The 21,327-nt window shown below is 37.7% G+C and overlaps 1 protein-coding gene across 2 annotated transcripts in view; it reads right to left on the minus strand.

Moving 5' to 3' along the window:
* DMD (dystrophin) overlaps positions 1–21,327 on the minus strand; it is a 2,064,872-nt gene that overhangs the window by 1,133,988 nt on the left and 909,557 nt on the right. For both annotated transcript variants that reach the window (XM_082609524.1, XM_082609523.1), the window contains exon 43: positions 14,997–15,169. In XM_082609524.1, the coding sequence (XP_082465650.1) occupies positions 14,997–15,169 (173 nt within the window). The remainder of the gene's footprint in view (positions 1–14,996; positions 15,170–21,327) is intronic.

The following is a 21,327-nucleotide window of genomic DNA, read 5'->3' on the forward strand; positions in this document are numbered from 1 at the left end:
ATCCTTGTCTCAGGATTTGCTTTTGGAGGAAGCCAAACCAAGACGCTTTTAACCCCAAAATGTTTATTAAGGCCCAAATCAATCCTTAACCAAAGCTAGCCTGACCCTGTAGATAGAGTTAAGGAAAAGCACAGAACTGGATTGGAAAATCCATTCATGCTTTTTAAACAATGTAGCATGTGCTCTTTGAGACAAAGTAAGTGTAATGGGATACACAGAGACCTAGTAGAAGGAAAGAGAGCATAGTCAATAAATTATTAAATACCAACTAATGATAGGGTTTCAAAGGATAGGTCTTTAAGAAATTTGAATTATGATATAAGTAAAAATATAACAATTTCCAAGCACTGGATTCTACATAAGCATACAAAAGTTAGTTATTACAAGAAGGTTGTACCTCATCAAAAATAAGCTTTGTTTTGTTTATTTTTCTCATACTATTAAGCTGCTGAAATATAAATTTGATGAAGTCCCTTCCTTGTCATTGAATTCTGTGGAGTTTTATTTATGAGAAAAGAAAATTTCCCTTTAGAAGTGTTGGCTTGGATTAGAAAATGCTTTATTATGTGCATTGCAAACCTACTTATTTACCACAGCTAGACAGAGACTCCTTCTTACTCTGTCATGCAGCTGCTTGTTTTTAAACAAATTTTGCCAAGAGACATAAACCAGATGGTCTTCTTCAGGGTATATTGTGAGCTGTGATAGTCAGCTTATGGTAGTTTCAAGCAGCCGACAGCTGGGTATGGAAAGTCATGATGCTATTCAGAAATCCAACTTCCAAGTATGCCAAAGCACAAGGAGACTCTCAAGTTGGTAAATAAAATTCTGATTTCAAGTTGGTTTTAATATCCTATTTTTTCAGGGGTCTTTAAACTTCTGCTTCATAATATTAAAGTTTTTATTTTGTAAAACAGAAATACCCCCAACACATTATATTAGAGATAAAACTTGTGGAAAAAAAATGATTCAGGGTACATTTTCCAGTGGAATCAACAAGCTGTAGGTTGGACTTTCTCAAATAGTTAGAAATGTGCCATCAATAAAGTTTACTGATGCTGTAACATTCTACTGTGGTAGTGTAATATATTAAATTGTCATTTTGAATTCCATTCTGTAGTATTGTTATGTATCCCCATTCTTGACATGGTTTTTTGGAGAACAGAGTGTATTACTCTGCTACTGGACTTTGGTCTTGCCATGTGACTTGCTTTGACCACTGGATGTGGACAAAAGAGGCAGTTTGTTAGTTCCAAGGCAAGGTCTTCAGAAGCATTATGTGTTTCTGCTTGCCCTTCTGAGAGCTTCTGAACTCTGCCATGGAAGAACATGCCCTAAGTATCTGCTGCCCTTGCAGCCTGGACCCCAGGGTGAAACACACACATCAGGCCTATTCATTCAACCTACAGTCCCACAGGCTAAAATAGATTTCATTTAGAGTAGCCCTCTAATCACGAGAATAATTACTTATTGTTATTTTGGGGTATGTTTATTGCACAGAATTACTGGGGCAGCATCTAACCAATAGTGTTAGACTTTGTTAAGAGCCCAATGGAAAGCTACCTTGGGTCACTCATATTACTGGGTGACAGGGAAAAAGGGATAAGACAAATATGAGAGTTGACATCAATGTCTTAATCATGGTGCTATTACTTTATAGAAGGTACCCATAAAGATTACAGAATTGTACCTCTGATTATCTCAGAATTCCTTCAAAACAAAGGGCATTAGAATGACAATCCTTAGTTTCCAACATTATTTCTGAATATTAGAAGAAGACAAATGAAAGGAAGAAAGAAAAAAATAAAGCATTTCAAGAGAAGCTACACAGACAGAATTTACCTTTTGTGAAAAAAATATACAGCTTAAATGTATTCAAACATAAACATTATTCAAATGGTAAGGATTTTTTAAATGTCCATCTAAGCTATTATTTATTTTTCTAAGTATCTAACCATTCTAGGAAATCACACAGAATATTTTAAAATGTGATGTTTCAAGCAGAAATCTCTCAAAAACCACATCTTTAGCTTGTAATGGGCAGTTTTCCCTTGAGGAAACTGATGTTTTTCAAGAGGAATCTGAGACTATCTGTGGATAAACTAAAACTAATAAGAAAATAATTCTTGTGAAAATTGCCTTACAGTCAAGAATTTGCAATTCTCACAGCATAAACAGATTTTTTAAAGTGTTAGAATTTTGTAATGGCAACAAATCACGCCCCTGCCCACAGAATAGTAGAAGTTAAAATAAGCAAGCAAGTAAGCAAACAAACAAAAAGTTTGTTGACTTCCACCACAAAGTTATGTTGCCTTTAGTGGCTAATGGGTATATTTTCTTTAGGGGAGTCTGCTTACTCCTCTCAAATACCATAATTATAGGAACATATCAAGATCTCAGATTATTCATATATTGCTATATCCATACTTCAAAGTCATAATTCAGTTTTATTACAAAAAAATGAAAGTAAATATGAGAAAATTTACCCTCCATAAATATTTTGTTGAATGAACTATAATGGAAATGAAGTTCTTGTTAATCAAAGAAACAAGAAGCTTATTCATTCCAAAATATTACAACTTTTGAGTCAGCAGTTATCATTTACATGTAAGGATTCATCAATTTAAAAATTAATATGTACTGAGCAACTACAATGGAATTATACTGTGTTTGGCTTAGGGGGTGACAGAAGGTATATGGCATAGTTTTTGCCCTATAGGAACAAAAACTCTCCTGGATGGTACAGAGTTGCACACAGTTATGTAAGACATACAAATTTATGATAAGCACCTGTAAGAGCAGTACATGAAGAGAGGGTTCTAGGAACACAGAAAATGAAATAATTGATTGAGACCAGAAAATGATTCCAAATAGTGATATTTGCATTGGGTCCTGAATGATGAGTAGGACTTTGACTACTACCAAAGAACAAGGCAGGGTTCCTCAAGCACTTGAGGAGATCCTTTACCACTTGGTTTTGCAAAGCATCTTATAGAATCACAGTCTGTTTTTCTATAGATATTGAATGTGAAGATACCACCTTCTAAATACATCTCTGTGAAACACTGTGGTTTCAGATAAAATAGTTTAAAAACTTTTTATATGTACCTCTGCTTCTGCTACTGAAGACTGATGGCTGAAACAGAGAACATAATCCGTGAGCATGAGAAATCCTATATGAAATATATAGGAGACAAGGGACGCAGAGACAAGAGTTCATAACTTGGGTCAAAATATGGGCTCTGGCATATACTTCCTATGCGAGCTTGGGACAATTTATTTGTTCTCTCCAAATCTCAAGTTCCTCATCTGAAAATAAGGTTCTCCTGAGGCTGAAATCATATACGTAAAGCGCTGAATACTTGCCTGGCCTGTAGCTGTTGCTAAAACAGAAGCTCTTTACTCTTATGCAACGCCCATCTTACATGTCCAGAAAAGGGGATGTCCTGAAATTACAGTACACTGTCATAATTTTACCTTTAGTCTTAGATCCTTATTTTATAGTGGATATTCTTGGAGTCAGTGATCTAAACTGCTACAGCTTACGAATGACCCAACTTAAGTCAAAGTAAGTAAGCAGGGAACATATAACCTAGGAGCACTGTGAAAACCGAGTCATCCATCGCTTTCCTTAGCTAAGCAGGGGCTTTGCTGGAAAGAGGGGCAAGAGTCAGGCAAAAATTAATTAATAAAAATTTGTTTCGAGGGCATGGAGAGATAGAACAAGTGGGTACTGGGCAATGATGAAAAACTTCTACTTTTATATTGGCAGAATTCAGGAAGCCAGAGTAACATGTTTTCTCAATCAGAGTTCATAAAATTATGAAAGAAAGTAGGGGAAGGAAATAATACTCAAAAAAGCTATACTTATTACATATTTCTGAGGGTTGTTTAAAAAACAGAACAAAATATTACTTTCTCTATATATACATTGAAGACTGTTAGTTCTCTTCCAATATCCATTCTCCCACTTTTCTATAACTGTACACTTTTTGGCAGAGCACAGAGCATTCAGGAATAAATGCAACATTTCTCAGCCTCCCTTGCAGCTTAGGTGTGGTCATGTGACTGACTTTGACCAATGAAGTGTAAGTGTAAGTAAAATGTGGTAGTTGCCAGGAAACTTCCCTAAAAGACTACTGGTGTGAATCCTTTGCCCCTTTTCCCCACCTCCTCCCATCCTGCTTCTTGGAATGTGAATGTGGTGGGACTCCATCTTGCAATGTGTAGATGAGGGTCTACCATATAAAAATAGCAGGGTAGAAAGCAGGAATGAGTAGAGCCATCATACCTGCTTTGACTGCATACTCCTAGGGTTTTAAGGAGAGAAAAATATGCTTCTGTCTTAGTGAAGGCATTACTGCCTGGAGCTTCTGTTACTCTCAGCCAAAACAAATTCTAATTGATAGAGCTAAGAGAATTTCTATAAAAGCGACATTTAGTACAATTTTGTTTTCTTCCAAAACTCATATGTCCCGTGTAGACAGAAAAAGATATATATATATATATTTAGAGAAGGGAAATTTTTGACATGACAAAGCCAAGAAACATACAATGAGTAAAGCTAAATAGTGGCATTATTTCCAAAATGAGGCTAGTCTTATAGGTTTCAAGTTGCTTTCTATACTAGAGCCTTTTTCCCTTTGGCAATGATGAAAGTACAAATTTATTTAGATAAGAAACAAGCAAATTATAGCCCCCTGTACACTGAAGAAGTAGAATAGTCTATGGTAAAGAATGGAAATGTGTGTACACAGCTATCCTGGAAAACAAAAATGTTCAATTACTTTGAGAAAAAGATTCAGGATATTGATCTATGCTTAACTTTGAGATTATGTGAATTTTATATCAAGTCTATTTCTTATCTGAAGCAAGTTTTAAACTAACCTCTATGTGAACTGTAAAGATTTATAAGAATCTGAAAATGTTAAAGATATAAGGCAAATGATCCTGTATGAAATGGCTATCATAAAAAGCAAATCACTCTGCAACACTTGAGTGCTTTGAACTAGCAGTAGGAACATACAGAAGGTAAGCTGGCGGGTAGAAACAAACTTATATTTAATGCATTTCAAAATGCAAATCAAAACTACAATGAGGTATCACCTCACACCAGTCACAGTCAGAATGGCCATCATCAAAAATATCTACAAACAATAAATGCTGGAGAGGGTGTGGAGAAAAGGGAATCCTCTTGCACTGTTGGTGGGAATGTACACTGATACAGCCACTATGGAGAACAGTATGGAGGTTCCTTAAAAAACTACAAATAGAACTACCATATGACCCAGCAATCCCACAACTGGGCACATACCCTGAGAAAACCATAATTCAAAAAGAGTCATGTACCACAATGTTCAATGCAGCACTATTTACAATAGCCAAGACATGGAAGCAACCTAAGTGTCCATCAACAGATGAATGGATAAAGAAGATGTGGCACATATATACAATGGAATGTTACTCAGCCATATAAAGAAACAAAATTGAGTTATTTGTAGTGAGGTGGATGGACCTAGAGTCTGTCATACAGAGCGAAGTGAGTCAGAAAGAGAAAAAAAAATACCGTATGCTAACACATATATATGGAATCTAAAAAGAAAAAAAATGGTCTGACGAACCTAGGGGCAGGACAGGAATAAAGACACAGATGTAGAGAATGGACTTGAGGATACTGGGAGGGGGAAGGGTAAGCTGGGATGAAGTGAGACAGTGGCACTGATACATATACACTACTAAACGTGAAATAGAGAGCTAGTGAGAAGCAGCTGCATCGCACAGGGAGATCAGCTCGGTGCTTTGTGACCACGTAGAGGGGTGGGACAGGGAGGGTGGGAGGGAGGGAGACGCAAGAGGGAGGTGATATGGGGATATATGTATACATATAGCTGATTCACTTTGTTATACAGCAGAAACTAACACAACATTGGAAAGCAATTATACTCCAATAAAGATGTTAAAAAAAACGCCTATTATTAAATAAATACAACAGATCCCCTTCATTCTATTCCTTCACCAAATGTTCTCAACAACTAAACATTCACAGAAATTATATGTAAACAAAGAAATATAAACCAAAGGCTAGTTTAGGTATCTAATTAAAATGATATACTGTATCATGAATGGCTCACATGTTAAATAGAGTTTTCACATGTTAAATAGAGTTTCAGAAAAAGAGAATTGTGGAATAATTGTTTGTTGACAATTGACAGTCACTATATTAACATTAAATACCTCCTAACACCAACTATATGGGATTAATCTTTTGTAGTTTAAAGCTTTGCCTCTGGTAGTAAAACCTCCATGTAACTGGCATCAGCAGTCAAACCAGAGACTTCATTTTGGGCTGCTGGGTGGAAACAAAAGATTTCTCTATTTGGCTCACAATTGCTCTCTCAGTGGTGTGCAACGTGCAACAACTGGCCAATGAAAGATATTCACAATAGCTAGGGGTTAATTTAGAGTATACAGAACCCCAGCAGAAATATAAACATGTGAACAGAGCAGCCTGACATAGAAGGCAGTGTGCAGGAGGGGTGATCCCTAAATTGAAATACACAAGAGGAAATAGGGCAGAGAAGGTAGTGTAGAGGCTAAGCTTGGTGAAAGGAGATTATAGCAAATGACAGGTTGGTAAAAGATTCGCCCTTCCTAAAGTTCTGATGATTTATTTTTGGCATATATGATATGTCAACACTGTCAAATTATAGTTTTCATCATCATCATTATCATCAAATAGTATTTATTAACCAAATGCGCTGTACTGGACATTGTACAAGGAAGCAAAATTGATATGGTTTCTGATATCCAGTAACGAATAAAATAAAACTGACCAATCAATGTAGACAAATGTAGGGGAGCAGATAGTGAACAAGATGCTTACCTGGGGAACACTTGAAGGTTAACAATAAACTTTTAAATATTTCCAATGTTTAGGTGAATTGGGGAGTGTATGGGTGTGTCTATGTATGTTTCCTGATAGATCTGTGGAGATAAAAGTGTATTATTTTCTTTATATAGATAACTAAGTTCTAAAAATGAATTCTATCGAATCAATTATTTAATAAATAATGATTTTCAAAAACATATCTTGATTTTTTTTTCTTTTTTTGTGGTACGCGGGCCTCTCACTGTTGTGGCCTCTCCCGTCGCGGAGCACAGGCTCCGGACGCGCAGGCCCAGCGGCCACTGCCCACGGGCCCAGCCGCTCCGCGGCATGTGGGATCCTCCTGGACCGGGGCACGAACCCACTTCCCCTGCATCGGCAGGTGGACTCTCAACCACTGCACCACCAGGGGAGCCCCCATATCTTGATTTTGAGAACCAAATCAGAAGCCTTCCTCATACACCATGGTCTCAGCAGCATGAAAAAGTGGGACATAAAGAGAAAATGTCACTTCTTCCTCAATTTAACACATCTTCCTCTGCAGTGTCCCCATGAATGAATGCATGAGAATACTTTCCCCTGGTCAGTACAACAATGATTCTGAAATGAGATGTAAAAAAATTTCCCATATTCAGGGTATTTTTTTTTTACCTCTTACTTCTTAATTCTACCAAGTTCAAAAAAACAACAGTAGAATTATGTATTGGCACTTACACATATACCTGGGAGGGGAAACAAAGATCCAATCTGGCATAAAAATCTTTACATTTAGTAGAGACTAATTCTAAGACTGCAGTGTTAATCTTTCCTGAGTTGTCAGGATCCTGTGTGTGCTTCTCATGTATCTTCCCAAATACATATGGCACTGTGACAAACAGAAGAGGCTGCTAATGCTGCTATAGCTGAATGTCTCATTTAGGAACAAACAATTCTGGAAAAGCTCCCAGATTATGCATCTGTTCCTCTAGCTTCCACTTTAGAGGATAAAATTGTATGGTGATGCCATAAGGATTAATATATTATTACTTTCCTCTGTGGGTAGTGTGTGGTTATTTCCCTCACCTTGACATAAGAGAAAAATATTTATTGAATGCTCCAGTAGAAAAATTACAACTGAGATAGCAAATGCTTATGAGAAAGTTGCATTTGGAGTGGGCTTGCAGAATTAAATGCTTGTCCCCCAGAATCTGAATACAGAGATGATTAAGGCACTCTCTCTTCAAGTCAGATTTCTTTGGTTTCTATTCCTGTTTTCTCTCGTTTCATTTCTTTCATTGTCTCACAGCAGCAAGAGTCTGTAAGCGCATTAATACTGTGGGCTTGAGGCTAAGGGAGCCAAACAAAGGAGAAATCCCTGGGGAAGCGGTTTCCAGCTCTCCCATCCCCAGCATCCTGTTGACATGTGGCACTGTAGTCCCAGCATGATGGTGGGAAATTCAGGAAAGCTTTCTCTACAGTGGTGGTGCTCACAAACTTATCCCAGAGTCTGTACTGGCTTATTATAAAGTGTTTGGAGGTCCAGGGTGAAAGGCCAAAAGTAGAACAATGTACCGTGCTTTTCTTAAAACTACATAATTTTTTTTTTTTTAATTCTGAGATCGGGGCCTTCCTGTACTTAAAAATGTATGTAGTTATGGTTTTTTAAATTTTAAGTGTAAATTTCATTCACGTACAGCATACACACAGAAAAGTATACAAATCACAAGTGCACAGTTCCATACATTTTCTTAAGGGAAATGTACCAATGCAACCAGCATCCAAATGAATAAATAAAACGTTACTCAGAACACCAGGACTTGCTCCTGCCCTTGTTAATTACTATTCCCAACAAAGGTCACCATATCTGACCTTTAACCCCTGATATGCCTGTTTTGGAGTTTTACATAACTGGAATCATACAACATATATCCTTCTGTGCCTGGCTTGTTTTATGCAACATGGTTTTCCTATTTCTTATTTTATGAAATATCATTGGTAATAGAATTTGATTTTTTAAATGCCCTCACACTGTCAGACCAGAATCTTGTTGTTACACAATAATGCCATCTTATGGCTACAGAGCAATTTGTAGTTTAGAAACTGCTTTCACTTTTTAAATCTTATTTGATTTGTGCTATTCTCTAAGACTTGAGGAGTAATTTCCTGAAAATGGGGCAAATTTATTAATGGTTTGAGGGATAGGAAAGGTGGTAACAGAAAGAAAGGAAAGACAGCAAAGTATCTGGCACTTGAAAGGCCCTCCTTAAATACTTATTGAAAGAAGGAATGCACACTGTTTCTCTAATACTAGGTAGATATTATGTTAATTCTTTATTTTCATGTGTTTCCTGTAGGTATCTTTTATAAACAGTGAGCAATCCACAAAGAAATAGATGAAAATAGCATTTAGCAACAATGTTAATTTCTCATAAAGTTAAATATTTATCTTACGTTTATATATACGGATATCTATCCATATACATGGATATGTATATGCGCACATAGGATTCATGGATTTAATATTTACTGTGTTCACCATTTGTGTTTCCATGGAAAGGAGCTACTTTTAATACTTCGAGGATTTGTAAGTTTACTGAGGCACATGTTGAAATTCTACTTGCTGGAAGACAACGTATGGAAGCTGGTCTCCTAGATAATGAGTGAGCAGTCACAAGTTAATCTGGATTTTAATCCTCTACTTGCCTTGACTTAGACAGTTATGTCTGTTTTACTTTATAACATTTAATAGAGGTGAATTCTGCCATTATGGCATTCATGAATCTGTTGATTAAGGATGGTCTCAGCAACTATGCCTTAGGAATGCCAAGAGGCTAATGCATTTTCTCATATCTGTAACTTATTTGTGAGTAAAGTATGTAGATCTATTAGAGCTAAATATTTTGGTGAAATAGAAATATGCAGATGTGTCACATAGCATGTGTTTGGCAAGTCACTTAACATCTTTGTTATTTAGTCTCCCGTATAAAATAATGAAGCAGGATAAAATCACTAAGGTATTTTGTAGCTGTAAAAAAATCCTGTGTTATTAACTATCTATAATAGTTGTGATTATTATTCAGCAAATATTCATTCTTCTTTCCCTTCCACCGTAGGAAGAGACTACTTCCCCATTCTACTGATGTCAGGCTTGCTTTGGCCAATGGAATGTGAGTGGCTTAATATGACCACAGGTCATAAGTGCTCTTAGGAGATTAGGCTTGGTTCATGCTCTGGTGACCTGTCATGAGCAGAGTGTGCCACTGATCCTTCATCTTAAGCCCAGAATAAATGTATATGTAACAGACCTTAACCCAGCACACATCCTAGAGCCTAGACCAGTTAACCATAACTTGAAACAGCTGCCCAGCCACACTCAGCCTAAGTCAGCCAAAACACAGACAACCTAAAGATCCATAAGCATGAGAATAAAGGCTTGTTTTAAGCCATCGAGTTTTTGGGGTGATTTGTATCACCATATTATGGTAATAGCTGACTAATACACTATCATACCTGGATCATACGTGAAAATATACTAATACCTTCTTACTGGCTCAAAGGTATTTTGTTTTAACCTCAAGTTGACTTATTTAAAAAAAATCAGTAGATTTTTGTTGAAAACCCAACATGAAGGTATTTAAAAATGTACAGCTTCTATTCATGAGAAAAATGCAAATCAAAACTACGGTGAGGTATCACCTCACACCAGTCAGAATGGCCATCATTAAAAAGTCTACAAATAACAAAACCTGGAGAGGGTGTGGAGCAAAGGGAACCCTCCTACACTGTTTGTGGGAATGTAAACTGGTGCAGCCACTATGGAAAACAGTATGGAGGTTCCTTATAAAACCAAAAATAGAATTACCATATGTTCCAGCAATCCCACGCCCAGGGCATATATCCAGAGAACACTCTAATCCAAAAAGATACATGCACCCGAATGTTCACAGCAGCACTATTTACAATAGCCAAGATATGGAAGCAACCTAAATGTCCATCGACAGATGAACAGATAAAGATGATGTGGTATATACATACAATGGAATACTACTCAGCCTTAAAAAATAATGAAAAATGCCATTTGCACCAACATGGATGGACCTAGAAATTATGATACTAAGTGAAGTAAGTCAGAGGAAGACAAATATCATATGACATCACTTATATGTGGAATCTAAAATATGTCAGAAATGAACTTACTTACAAAACAAAAATAGACTCAGATATAGAAAACAAACTTATGGTTACTAAAGGGGAAAGGGGGTGGGGGAAGGATAAATTAGGAGTTTGGGATTAGCAGATACAAACTACTACATATAAAATAGATAAACAACAAGGTCCTACTGTATGGCACAAGGAACTATATTCGATATCCTGTAATAAACCATAATGGAAAAGAATATGTATATATATGCATAACAATCACTTTGCTGTACACCAGAAACTAACACAACATTGTAAATCAATTATACTTCAATTTAAAAAAAAGAATCTATAGCTTCTAGTCTCTCTAAGGATTCAAAAATCTACCATTGTATGGGCTTGGTGGGAGATAAATTCCTGACTATCACCGCAATGGATCCCAAATTCCAGCTATTTATTTTCCCTAACCCCTGGCAGTTAGAACCTAGTTATATGACTGAAGCATGCCTTATTACAGGAGTTGGCAATTTATGGCCCACCAGCAAAATCTAGCCTACCACCTGTCTTTATAAATAAAGTTTTATTAGAACAAGCCATCCCCATTCATTTGTGTATTGTCTATGGTTTCTTTCACCCTGCAACAGCAGAGCTGAGTAGTTACAGCAGAGATCATATGACCTGCAACCACTAAAATATTTACTAATTGGCCTTTCAGAGAAAAAATATCCAACTCCTGCTTTACCAAATAATTCTGTCAGAAACCTTAATTCTAAAATTAGTGACACAAAAAGAAATAATAATTTTGATACTTTTTGGCAGGATAGTAGCAACCAATATCCAGTGGCAATGGTACCTCTTGTGGACCAGTGGACCACGGCAGTGACAGAAGTTTATAATTCAGATTCATCTTATAGCTTGATGCTGGGTGTGTTTCTGGGTGCATATCCTGGTCTTCCTTGACAATTTCTGCCCATATTTAAACCTGACTCGCAGGCCTTTCCATTGATTCCATGATTTACCTGATATCCTTCCAATTATATTATCCTACCTAAGGTAACTGGAGTTACTTTCTGTTAGTTGTAACTCAACCTTGAACAGTCCATTGACCTTGCTTTATTCCTGACTCTGAGTAAGATGTTCCTATTCCACTCCCCAAGGATCTTGTTCTCGCCCTCTAGCATTGCTCACATCTGTCAACCTGTAATGTATTGGCTGTTTGTCCATTTTCTCTCTAGGACTGGGAGGTTCTTCAAATCAGGGACTGAATTTAAATCAACTCTCCATAGTGCTCAGGAAAATGTGAAAGCATATAAGAAAGAATTAGCAGGCATGAAGACTATCAGAGCCAGAAGACAATTATTTTTATCGTCAAAATTGCCAAGCCTGATCGAGTCATTATCATGTATAAGCAATCTGCTAAGCACTCTACATACATCGTGTCATTTAATCCTCATAACAACCCTATGACTTAGAAAATATTTTTATCCCATTTTATAGGTAAGGGAATTGTGGAGCATAAAGGTTAGGGAACTTGTTCAAGGACATAAAGCCAGTCAGCAGGAAAGCCAGGATTCCAAAACAAGTTGAACTCTAGTGTCTGTGCTCACAAGCAATAACTTAAAACCGTTTTACTCGAGACTAGACTAAAAGTCACAGGAAATTTAGCAGCTCCTGACCAATTCCTAGAGGAACCCAGTTAGAGAAAAATTAGGATACTTTTCCAGAATCTGGATAAGAAAAGAGTGGGTCTACTGGCGTTAGTGACACACTATCTCTTGCCAGATATAGGAAAGACCCCACCCAGACATGGGGTGAGAATTCAGGAAAGACCCCCACCCAGATGTGGGGTGAGAATTCAGGAAAGACCCCCACCCAGATGTGGGGTGAGAATTCAGGAAAGACTCCCACCCAGATGTGGGGTGAGAATTCAGCTTACTCTCTCTGTGGAATGGCATTAGTCTTCTGCTTCTTTTAAAGACTATGGTTGAAGGTGAACTGAAAGGGAAAGAGTTGTATGACTGTCAGAAGGGAATACCTAGCTCACTGACCAAAGATGACATAAAGTGGGGGAGAAGTCTCAGAAAGCAGAAAGTTTCACCTCTGTTTTCGTGCAAGGATGGGAGGTGTCTATAGAAGCACAGTAACCACTGGCTACCCAAGAACCCTGCAAGGTTCTTAAGAGATAGTGTTGGTGGCCTTGGATGGCTGGAAGAAAACACTGAGAGAAGACAACAAAGACAAAAACATCCCCAAAGTGGAATGAGCACCCCAAAAGACAGTGGTGAAACTGACCTCATTGGAGCAACTTGTAAAAGCTCATTTTGACTCAAGGTGGGCTACTGAGAGGTGTACCATGATGGCAATATGAGTTTGTCTTTTGCAGTATATACATAGGGTTGCTGAGTTTCTTTCCCTTTATCAAGAATGACTTTGGATACCCTAGGGCCCACTGTTTTCCAGTAAGTTGAGATAGAACTATTGGACCATCCAGGGAAAAATATTCTCAGGCTTCTTGCAGGAGGCTTCAGTCCATACACACCAAACATCCACTTCGTGCTCAAGACTACCTTAATCCTGACCATACCACACAAAATAAAACGCAGCTTTTGTCTCTCAGGAGCTTGTGCAGGAGGCATAAAAGGAACAAATAAATAAATAAATAAAATCGATTGCTATGTAGTAAATTCTAGGAATAGGTCACTTTGGAGCAGGTACTCTACAGAGTAGCCACCAAGTCCGGTGACATCTGCAAATACATAAATAATATGTTGATATTATACTCCATTAATGTTAAAATAATAACTAACTTTCTATGATCAACTAATATTTTTAGGATTTTAAGAAGGAAATAACATCTCACATGAGACTTGAAGGGCAGGTAGGCCAGAGAGGGCAGAAAACATTTGCGAATCTTTAAATCAATTTAATATTGATAGAGCAGAATTTGGAGGGGTTGTAGGGCAGGCAGGAATTGATAAACAGTGAGGCTGACCAGAGGAGCAGGGGTCATGTGAAAGCCTTATATCCCCAATTAATAAGTTTTCACTTTATTCTAAAGGGAATGTAAGTTTTCTTACACTTCAGAAAAACAATTCTGGATGAAAGATAATTGGGAACAAAGTAGGGATGATCACTGGCACCAACTGAGATTTCTGCTGGAAGTATTGATTTAGGAATCTAATGCAGTAAATGAAGAACAAAAATAGAAGTAAAGATGGCAAGAAATGAACAGATTTGAGAGATATTAAGGAGGTTCTTTGTAATTATTAAAAATGATTTGATTTCCTCTGAGAATAATGAAGAAGATGGTCTTGAACAAATCTTTGAAACAAATTGTTTTAAGCCATTACAACTTTATTCCTTTTAACCTAAAACTGGAAGAGAAAACAATACCTTCTTGTAGTACGAGGCTAAGAAATGTATGTGAATTTTAAAAATCTGGTCAACAGTTGGATATTTTAATTAAGGGAGGCACTAAAAATTAATTATTTTAAACCAACAAATTCCTTGTAGCAAAAAAGTGGGGGGACTTCAAAATGTAAAGAATCACCTTCAAAACAGAAACAACACACAAAAATCAACTTTGTGTTGCCAGCTTATATTTCCAATATATTAATCTAAGTATATCAAACAGTTATAAATCTACAGGATACAGATTTGACCAAAGGTATACAATTTATATTGTACAATTATTTAAACCACCTCAATTAAATGACCAGATGGGTTTTGACATTACCTGAAATTTTAGAGGATATTATAGTGCTCCAACGTAATACTAACTTCAGTACAGAAAAATTTGTTGAATTCAGCTCATTAGTCTGAACTGTTCATCATTATTTGTTCTTACTCCACTTACCTTTTTCCAGTGAAGGTGATACTTCTCCCTCTCTTCCTCCCTACCTCTCTTTTTTCCATGGAGAACACTGAAATGAACTCTAGAATTCCTGGGAGACAGGTATAATCATTTAGTAAAAGGAAAAGTGGTACCTACCCTTGTCGGTCCTTGCACATTCTGTTAACTCTTTCCCATTGGAAATCGAGCTGTGAGAGAGCTTCCTGTAGCCTCGCCTTTTCCACCGGTGTGGCACTTTGCAATGCTGCTGCCTTCTTATTGTGAATAACGTCAATCTGACCTGAGATTTGTTGCAGGCTGTCTTTTATATTCTGTAATATTGAAATTTTAAAGCAAGTCAAAAATGATTCAGCTGTCTATGGAAAGAGAAGAAAGGAAATTTATCAACCCCCAAAGTAACTAATGGCCTTGCATTTTTAATCTATTTACTTTTAAAAGTCATTAGCCTTGAAGCCCAGTGATTTCAACATGCCCAACTTCAATGGGTAATCCACAGTCCTCATCTTGATACAGATGATCACTCACTCCCTCCATCTTAAAACTCTATCTTCATTTGACTTCTGTAACCTGAATTTTTCTGGTTTTTCCTCCACCTTCTTGTCCACTGTTTCTCAGTCTGCTTTACAGAATCCTTCCCATCTTACTCATCTCTTAATATTGGAGTGCTCTAGCTTAGTTCTGACACTTCTTTCCTTGTCTATCTATATTACCTCTTATTTGGTCCCATGACTGTAAATAATCTCTATATGACAATGACTCTCAAACTTACATCTCCAGCCCTGACCTCAACTCTGAAATCCAGACTCACAAATCTAGGTACTTTCTTGATACTTGAATGTCTCATGAGCATCTTAACCTTAGCATAACCACATTCTGAACTGCATCCCCATATCCTTCTCTTCCCATGGTTTTCTCTCCTTTGGTAAATGACATATCAATTGATAGTTATTCAGGCTGACAATCTTGGAATCATCCTTGATCTTTCTTTTTTAATCTCCAGTATTCAAATTGTTGGACAATCTTGTTGGCTCTACTTCTAGAACATGTCCAAAATTTGACCACTTCTCGTTATCTCCCTTGCTATTGCTCTGATGATATAAGTTATCCTTATAGTTCACCTAGATTATCACAATAGCTACCTAAATGATCCTCCTGCTTCCAGTCTTGCCCCTCTCCCAGTCAATTCTCCACACAACAGCCAAAGAAATTCTTATAAAACATAAATCAAATCATGTTACTTCTCTTCTCAAAACCCTCCAATGGCTCCTCATCAAACCCATAGTCTTTTTTTTTTTTTTTTTTTTTGGCCCAGATGCCCGGCTTGTGGGATCTTAGTTCCCCGACTAGGGATTGAACCTGCGCTCAGCAGTGGAAGCGACAAGTCCTAACCACTGGACCGCCAGGGAATTCCCAACCCATAGTCTTTATCATGGCCTACAAATCTCTACATAACTTGGCTGTACACTGCCTGATATTATAATCTTATTTTTTCCTTATTCTGCATTTGCTGTTCTCTCTGCCAAAAATACTCTTTCCCTCCAAGACACTTATATGGCTGTTTTCCTCACTTCTTTCTCATCTCAGAAGAGCTTTACCTACTGTTCCATTTTAAGTAGCAGCCCCAACTGCTCTGTATTCCCTGTATTGTTAATTTTTCTTCATGGCACTTATGACTAACATGAAATTATACAACTACTGGTTTCTCTACATCACTAGACTAGATCCTATGAGTGCAGGGATGTTATCTGTCTTGCTCTATATTGGGTTTCCAGAGCTCAAACCTGTGCCTGGCACATGGTAGGTATCCAGTGCATTTGTGTTGAATAAGTGAAAGTATCTCAAAATTTAACTCCATAATTTAAAAATCTAGATTATATTTAAGGGGACAATACACAATGCCATTAAGTAATAAAAATCTTTTAAAATATTAATGTTCAAAAAATGCTAAAAACTTACATATTTGTCTAGTCTTACAAATGTGAATTTGGTTACTTTGCTCATCTGAATTGTCAAAGACAAGTCAATTGAGTAAACATTTATTGAGCTCTTTCATGTACAAGGACCAATACAGAGAAAGCAAAGGTAGGTGAAGGACAGTTTTATTTGTTTCTAAGAAGTTTTAAGTTGATCTCATTGAGGTAGTAAGGGAGGATGTGGTTTGAAAACTGAAGGAAACAATTACAGTTTAGAAGTTCCAGTTAAATGATGAGAAATTATTTGATGAGTGGTCTAAGTGGTACCAAATCTTTTCTCACAGTTCAGAAAAGGAATGAATCATATATCATATATGGTCACAAGCCAACGAAAGGGCTCATAAAGGAAGTGCAATTTGGGGTAGACACAGCTGAGTAGTTGAAGTGGAAAGGACATCATACTTAGTAGGTAATACACATGCAAAGACAGGAAACATGAGTAGTCGTATATGACTGACTTTTCAGAAATGTACAGGATCAGGGAAGATGGGTCAGGAAACAGAGGCTGGAGATGATTACTAATGTACTTTAAAATACTGCATGTAATTCAGTAGACAGTGGGGAACCATGACTTGTGTGCGTGTGTGTGTGTGTGTGTGTGTATGAATTTCAAATATATACAAAAGCAGAAAAGGAAAAAAGGAAAATAGTACAAACAGCCCCCATGAGCCCATTACCCAGTGTCAACACTTATGAAACCATGGACAATTTTGTTTCATTATATTTCCACCCATTCACCTCCTCAACTGGATTATTTTGAAACAAATTGATATATTATCCATAAATACTTCAGCATGTTTCCAATATACATGAATTGTTTTCAAGGAAAGTGCACATAATACCATATCCTACATCTAAAAACTTTAAAGTGTTATTAATATAATCAAATATCTAGTTGTCCTTCATAATTGAGTTGAATTGAGAAAGTTGTTTAGGAAGGAAATGTGGCAGAACTCAGTGACTGTTTGTTTGCTGAAGAAGAGGAAAGACTTGAATAACTCCCAGGTTTCTGGCCTGAGCATCCAGATGAATACTGATATCTGAGTAAAAGGATTTCAGATGGATGAACAGGTTCTGTGTGCGCATGCATTTGTGTGTGTGTGTGTGTGTGTATGCATGTGTGTGTGTGTAAGTGATGATTTCCTTCTGGACACAATCATATTATGAAGCCTTTGGGTTGTCAGACATTAGACATTCAATAGGCAGTTGGCAACAGACTTTGAGAATATGAATGAGATGGCAAATATCGTTGGGCCATACATATTCTCACATTTCCACATGGTCTGGCCTTTCTGAGCAAAGAACATTGGCATCTGGGTTAGAGGATAATTGAATAGCAAACATACCTTGGTGTTTAGATTAGTGCCTTTTTCCAGGGAGACTCAGAAGCTTATGGTTCTTGGATCCCTTTGCTTACATTCCAACTTACATTCTGAGGATAACAGACCTAGAACTTCCCCTCTCTGGAGAGGATGTGTTTACATTCCAGAGCAAAGGTCTCTCTCTGTTTGTCTCTCTCTTCCCGCCTCTCTCTCCCCTCATCCACCCAAGTCCCTCCATGTCTGTCTTTCTGTCTGTCTGTCTCTATCAGATGTGCCAAATCCTTTATATAAGCTCTGATGTTTATAATGTTGGGGTTGCTCTCTTGTACATCTGGCCCTCACTGCATGTCTCATGGGGATTTGAGTAATTAGTGAGATATTCTCTGACCCAGGGATCACATGCTTCCTGTCAGGATAAATAAATACAGTTGACCCTTGAATAAAATGAGGGTTAATCTGTATATAATTTACAGTTGGCCCTCCACATCTGTGGTTCCTCCGCATCCGTGGATTCACCCAACCATGGATTGTATAGCACTATAGCATTTACTGTGGAAAAATATCCACATGTAAGTGGATCCATGAAGTTCAAACCCATGTTGTTCAAGGGTGAACTGTATAAATATAAAAACTTAACAGGTATCAATAAAATGAACATATTTGCTGACTTGCAGGCAAAATTGGGGAGGTTCAACCATGTGTGAGATGGAGACTAGGGGGGTGCCTGTTGCTAAGCCTGCAGCTTCCCAGAAGGCTGGCTCTGAAGCAAACTCCATTGGGCAGCAGGAGAGAAGTCATGGGTAGATCTTAGGGAGATTTCCTGCCTCATTCTAAGACTTCATGACTGTGGTGCATGAGGACTTGTCTTGGGGGAAGATTAATCTATAGAATCTTGTGAGGATATAATGTCAGTTGTAAGGGGCAAAAATCAGTGCTTACAATGGGATCCTGAGGAAAGCAGCTGTGTTCCCAGGTCTGCAAATCAGCTAGACACAATGGTTACGGGTGATGTGAATGAATTTCAGAGAGAGAGAGAGAGAGAGAGAGATTGTTTATAAAATTCCAAGGTGTTGTCTTCAAGTCCATGAACACCTTGTGATTAGAAGGTTTCATTATTTTTTTGCTAAGCAACTCAATTTAACTCTGTGGTCAGAATATGTATCTAACAAGTATTACCATGTGAGGGAAAGGAAGGCATGACAACACAGAAATATCCTGTGAGATTCCTTATCTGGAGAAATGCAGGTTAAAATTGTCTTCGGCCAGTGTTATAGAACTGCTAGTCAGTGGAATATAGTAGGTGTTGTTTCATTACAGGAGAGATGGTCAAATTGCTCAGAAACTTTTGTTAGAGTGAAAGCGTGAGAAGAAAATTTGCCTAAGGATGACCCTTTGTGGAAAGCAGAGGTCGAGGATGGAGATGAATATGTCTGAAGAGTAGATCTCATCAGACCTTGGAGAAGAAGCAGAAGAGTAAAATATTTTAAAACTAAAGGGAGAACGAATATCAGGAAGGAGGGAGGGAGGGAGCCACCAACAAGTCAAATGCATCTAGGAACAGGAGTAAAAAGTCAACTGTGGATATTTAGGAGGTGACTGGTGATCTTAAGAGCAATCTCAGCATATTGAAAGTATGGAAATGTAAATCTGGACAGAGAAGACTGTCTTCCACTGTCAACCTCTTTCACTACAAAACTGAAACTAGCTTAGTACTACACTATGGTTTGCTTTATTTGACGTAAGACACTTCTTTATGGAGGAAAAGTTTACTACTAATAAAAACAAAACTGAGAATATAACAAACATTTTTAAAAAGACAGAATGGATCTGGTATATGTTATCAATTTCCTAGAAGTCCCTTCACTCAAGCAAACCTCTTATATTTGTTCTTTCTTTTACCCACCTGGCAAAATTTCATTACCATGTCCTGATGGCTCTGAGCCCAGAGTCTTGGGTGGAATATTTAGGGCTACCCCACTAGCTGGATTAGGTCAGGTGCACCAACATGACTTCTTTTCTGCTTCTGTTAACTCTGCTGACCTGGACAGCCTGACAAAATGACCTTTGCCAGTGCTTGCAATGGCTCAACTCCTGTTGATGTGAGTCATGGACTCCATGTTAACGTGGCTGCCAGCCCAAGGGCAAAATTCCAGAACTCTGACAAGTGCTCCACTTGATACCAAGCATCCAGCTGACGGACATGCTGATTACTGAAATTCACACTGGGGCAACCAGCTCCATTTGTCCATGTGTTGGGAGCCCAAACACTTAAAATGAATAGCTGTAATTTCCTAAAGGGGTAAAATTCAAGAGAAGGGAAGGAGGATCTTCCCCACTGGTCTAAAAGTAATCCATTCATGGCTTTCATGCAGGGTGTGTGTGAGAGAATATATAGTCTCTCTCTGATGATTTGAGTTTGCAAAGCTTTCTGATTTTACTCCAAATCTCTGAAGAGTTCCCAGTTCTCTGGAGAGTGATGGAATTGCTCAGAATCAAGTTATGAACAGTTTTAGCAATGCTGGGCAGCATGTTGCAAAGGCAAGAAAACTTTCTATCTTAAATGAGAAAAGCAAAAAGCAAAACTGGGGCAGGAGATGTCATACTCCCTGGATATCTAGATAATAGCTCCTTGGTGCATTCTCAGAGAATGCTGTCAAACTTGGCTGGAGTCCAGGAAATCCTTTTTAAAGTCCCTACACATACTCTTGTCCCTGAGGCACTGCACACAGAAAAATGGTATACGCACCAAAGAAAATTCTGTAGCAGTTTCCATAGTTTAAAGTCAGAGATGAGATCTTTTATAGCTTTTTACTATTTTAGTTTGTCTAGAAATAAGTGATCTTTATAGTTTCTGACCCTCTGAAAATGAAACCATAGTCATTGTAGTTGCTATGGTGATAGAAAAATCCCTAGGATCACTACAGAGTATATTATTTCCATTTCTCTCCCTGAAATAGTTTCTTACCTTACCTGAAAATATGATGGCAAAATGAGGAAGCACACACTTTTTACTCAACTTCCTTCTTGATGTTCACATGCACCTATGAAATGACCTCCCCACCCCCCATTTCAATTCTGTGAGATGTTTATTTGTCAGTCACTCTTCCTGGAAGTGGAAATTTCAATATCTGGAAGGCACGCATACATGAGTCTATATAATTTAAGTCCTTGATA

This window comes from Mesoplodon mirus (genome assembly GCF_964341445.2).
Source record: "Mesoplodon mirus genome assembly, chromosome: X".
NCBI classification, from domain to species: domain Eukaryota; kingdom Metazoa; phylum Chordata; class Mammalia; order Artiodactyla; family Ziphiidae; genus Mesoplodon; species Mesoplodon mirus.